The sequence below is a fragment of the Morone saxatilis genome, unplaced genomic scaffold (assembly GCF_004916995.1).
Source record: "Morone saxatilis isolate NCDOM2014 unplaced genomic scaffold, NCSU_SB_2.0 Contig21, whole genome shotgun sequence".
NCBI classification, from domain to species: Eukaryota; Metazoa; Chordata; class Actinopteri; family Moronidae; genus Morone; species Morone saxatilis.
In genome coordinates this window covers 1,586,430-1,591,142 of record NW_023339774.1, presented here as the reverse complement: position 1 = coordinate 1,591,142, position 4,713 = coordinate 1,586,430, and the positions used below count along the sequence as shown (strand labels likewise).

At 41.3% G+C, this 4,713-nt stretch overlaps 1 protein-coding gene across 1 annotated transcript in view; it reads left to right on the top strand.

Annotated features, from left to right (window-relative positions):
* The window catches only part of fpgs (folylpolyglutamate synthase), a 15,875-nt gene extending 12,137 nt beyond the window's left edge, over positions 1-3,738 (top strand). The window contains exons 10-12 of the mRNA XM_035668248.1: positions 204-279; positions 475-541; positions 1,644-3,738. Coding sequence (XP_035524141.1) covers positions 204-279; positions 475-541; positions 1,644-2,020 — 520 coding nt within the window. The 3' untranslated portion in view covers positions 2,021-3,738. The remainder of the gene's footprint in view (positions 1-203; positions 280-474; positions 542-1,643) is intronic.
* The last annotated feature ends 975 nt before the right edge of the window (positions 3,739-4,713 follow it).

Sequence of the window (4,713 nt, the reverse complement as noted above, 5' to 3'; positions counted from 1 at the left end):
ATTAAGGACAGAATAAAAAATAACGAGCAGAATAAAAAAATAAATAACAAGAGCAAAGTAGACTGACTGTGCACAGTTATTACGGGAGGTGCTCCTCATAGTACTGAGCCAGGCTCCCTGTACCTTAAAAACTGTATAAGCATAAAACATTTGCTCAAACAGCTGGAAAATAAAGATGTAAAACCTTGATGTGTGTGTTGTAGTGGGCCTGTGGCCAGAGTTTTGCTGTTCAACGCTACAGGAGAGAGAGACTCAGCAGTCATGCTTAAACTACTGGTGGTGAGTACAGCTGCCTGCGGGAATCCAGAGAACTAGGAAGATGTATATGTATGTATATAAAAAACACATGTAGACCCCTCCCTGTTCAACCTGGTTTGGAGATTAATACCAGAAAATCATTTTGTTTCACTCTGGCAGCATCCTCTGCCCCTGACTGAGCAGACCTTAATGTGTTCTTTCCTTGTTTCTTTTCAGCCATGTCATTTTGACTTTGCTGTGTTCTGCCCAAACATCACTGAAGCCATCGCTTCTTGTAATGCAGGTGAGCTCATTGAGCCTGTTGGCAGCTAACAGTGAACTCTACCTGACAGGATTAAAGGACCATACTAGTGGCTTTTAGCCCTTTAACAATAAGTCACATGTACTTTTCATGATTGCTATTTCCCAAAGCCTTCTATAGGAACAGTGCAACATTTTGGGAAATATCCTGGTTTGCTTAATTTCTGAGAGTAAGAACATGAATACCTGTGCTGGAGTTAGGATGTGCTTAGCTTAGCTTAGCATTAAGACTGGAAGCAGGGGGAAACGGCTAGCTTAGCCATGTCCAAAGATCAAGCAATGGCTGTATTCAAAACCGCCTACTATATTAGCTGTACATAGTGATTTGGCCAAAATATAGTATGCAAAAAAAAGGAAATCTGCAATATGCCAAAAATACACAGATGTTGTACTGATTCGGAAAAAATATCCAGTATGCACAGTAGGCGAGGTAGACTGGTCTGATACCAGTCTACCTCGCCTACTGTGTCCCACAATGCAACACGGCGGAACAATCACCACAACAGGATTTATTTTGTCCATTTTGTTGCTATTTCACCACTAAATACACTTACACAAGAAATCAATCATGCAGATTTGGAGTATTGGCAGCTTTAAGAAAATTGATGGTGAATTGAAAACGTGCTGGAGTTGAGAGGCTCCACAACCGGCACAGCATCGGGAGCAATTTGGCGTTCAGTATCTTGCTAAAGGACATCGGTGTATGACATACATAGTAGTGGTGGTTTGCTCTTAGTTGTGCTGTTGTTTACTTCCTCTTTCCAAAACCAGAAACATGCTGAGCATACTGCAAAATAAAGTGCTTTAATGGTTTCATACTGCATACACTATATTCCATTATATTCCATTAATTCTGCATCGCTGGTAGCATATAGTTTGCCGTTTGGAATACAGCCCTTGTTGTATCGTGTTTGTTTCATCCATAAAATTACAATTTGTGGTTTAATGGGTTGTAACAATTTTTTTTCTATCCATTCATCCAGTGCTCCTGTGCACTGTCTCAGACATAGATATAGGTTGCTATGACCTTGACCCTGTTACAAACTGAACTTAACCAGTGTTTCTGCCGTCCCCACTCCTCTCAGACCAGCAGAACTTCAACGTCTCTGTGGAAAACATGTTGACCCGCTGCTTGGACAACGAGAGGAGCTGGCGTCTCCACAACAGGCTGGGGGATAACCAAGGCACACAGCTGCTCATCGAGGACAGCCTGCCCCTGGTCCCTGAAAAAAAAGCAGACACCCTGGTCTTCCCCTGCATCCTCAGCGCCCTCCGCTGGATAACCCAGGGCAGGGACTCCGTGGTGGCGGACCCAGCCAAGACGGTCTTACCAATTAAACCCAGCATCATGGCCAAAGCCGCTCCGCTCTGTGACGTGGCCGAGATCCACGTCCTCATCACCGGGAGCCTCCACCTGGTGGGCGGAGCACTCAAACACCTGGACCCAGCTTCCTCCAAGTAAAAGACCATGTGAAATTTAAACGAGTGAATTTAAATACAGTTTAATAATGGATGGGTGCTCTGCCTATATACACATGTACCTTCCTCATTTCTGTCTGTATAGATGAGGCTTTTGTACTGCTAGCTTTTTGGACTTTTAGGTGTTTACCTGAATGGGATTAGCTGCACGCAGGTACTGTTGTTGTCTTGGTAGCTTCACTACAGTGGCTGATGCTTGGAGCCTGCTAGTTTGGACCAAGATAGCTCCAGGCCTCACAGCAGCCCCCAGAGTCACCCAGAGCCTTACAGACAGCAACACAAACGTGTGGAGCTCTCGTTTTTAGTCTTAACTTGAAGCCAAATATGTTTACATGAACTGACGGAGGCTACATTCATGTACAGCACAATGTGCATCTAGTTGGCTAAACTGGAACTGTGTGTGCGCTCCCGTGATCTCTGACGCCACCTGGATGAGGCAGAGTGGCGTCATTATATTACATTTATACAAAAACTGCAGATAAACAGGCACCAAAAAGTGCTGCTACATGGAGTTTTTTACTTACTTATTTGGAAGACTTGACTATAAGCATTCAGTCTTTTTTTAAATGAATGCCATTTTGAACAGTTTCTACTTTCAATTTGACAAGTGCTTCATACACAAAGCCTATTCATCTTTTTTGTAGATGCAAATATTCTAACAATAGTGTTCGCATCAGAGGAATTCATGGCACTGTGTTATCTGTATTGTAATATTTAAATGCTCCTTAATTTAAATTAGCATTATATGACCGTAATACGTACAGTTCTTTGTATGTAAGTATATATGTTTGTTTAATGGTAAACTGTATTAAATACATTTTTCATCATGCTGGCATGCACCCCATTTACGCCTGGTATTAAAGTGCGATCTGTATCTGGCCACATGACTCACATAATAAACAATCCGATCGTACCTTTTGTGTTTACACCTGGTATATTAAATGCATTTTTGTGATCCTTGTTGAGATCAGATCTGTCCTCCAGAGCAAAACCTGCACGTGAGTTAGGAGAAACGCGGTCTACAACAAATTCGTAATCATGTGTCCCCTTTTTGCAAATTCGGCAAATGTAACAAGTTGTTCCTTTCTTGGTAAAAATATTGTCATTTTTTCCTGGTCTGTTGCAGTACCGCTGTGTACTAAGCTTCTCTGACTAGATATATTATATGCCTTGTTAACAGCAGATTAGCTGCACGGATGAGTGACACGCAGTCATTACTCACTGTATCATGTATATGTGTCATTAATTTCCCCCGTACTGCTTCCATTTTCTACGCAGTTCTGTTGAATCAGCCTTCTCGCTTAGATTAGAAGATCGGAACACAATGCGAGGAGACTACCTCCAGATGTGGTCAGGCAGATCTGATCACAACACATTTACACCCTGCATTAGCAAGCCTTTGTCCTTATGTGGATAACATGTCCGGGTACAGATCACATTGTTGTAAATGGGGTCATGGTAACCCATCCAGTGAAGCTAACAGAGGTCATCAGCTTTACAGGTGGTTTCATACTGTAACCTCAAATTAGTTTGAAATTCCAGGCCAGTATTGCCTGACTCCACTGGAATGTTCCTGTCGAGCCAACAAGACACAAATGCACTTAAAAGGAAGTTGTCACTTGTTGTAAATAGTGAAGATATCTGAAGAAATCTGCTCACATATTAATTATAAGTCAATTAAAAAAGATAATTGTGTCCACCGTTGTTTTGAATATTTCTCCTGTCTCCTTTGGGAAACTGTTGCTCAGCAAAGATGGGAAATACTATCAAATAGTTGATCTAAACCAGTATGGTTATTCTTTGTATAAATTAAGTTATTAAGCTAACAATGTGTAGCATGTCCATATTTACAGTTTAAACACTTATATTTGTGTAGGAGATCTAAGCAGTTTAGCTTAACACAGTTTAACACAGGCCGGTGACCCTGTGGGCTTTAAGAAGTTTTATACATACAAAACCTCTATAAAACCCAGACCAGGCCTCTATTTAGCACATGCTTTTTTTCTCAAAACATGTGGCCACACCAGGCTAGTAAAGGAGACCTGAGCAGGGTCTTGGGTTCAAAACAGACATTAGGAAAGATATAGGACATTAATATGGCCATTGTGTTACTATACTATGCTTTTGTGAGTTTCTGTGGTTATGTGTTTGTAATTTTATCTGTGCTTATGTGCTTTTGTGTGTTTTCTCTTAATGTTTAATGTTTCTGATATGCCATCAACCTGCTATGGGCATTTCAGTGCTTGTTGTAATGACGTTTTTGTAAATAAGGCTAGGGTAAGTTAGCATTAATCTTAAATAGACATAGAAAAACATTACTGATGCTAAAAGAAAAGTTAAAAAGAAAGCAATTTAGTATGAAAACACATTTTTTATTTAACCAATATCCTATGTCGCATTTGTATCAAATCTAAAAATGTATTGCTCTGGTAACGAGAGTAAACACACAGCTAAAAAAGCTTTCAGTCAGCCTGCTGGCAGGGAGCAGGACGAGGACAAGGAAGCATCCAAAACTGAGGACAAAGTAGACACTGATGATGATGATGATTTATCTGACGGCTTCTCTGAGAGTGGGGACGACGTGCAGTGTCTCTGACCACCACTGCTCTCCTACTCACAATGATGCTGAGCTACTTCCCGGCCAGAGCTTCGATCCCGTGGATCACACAGTACACC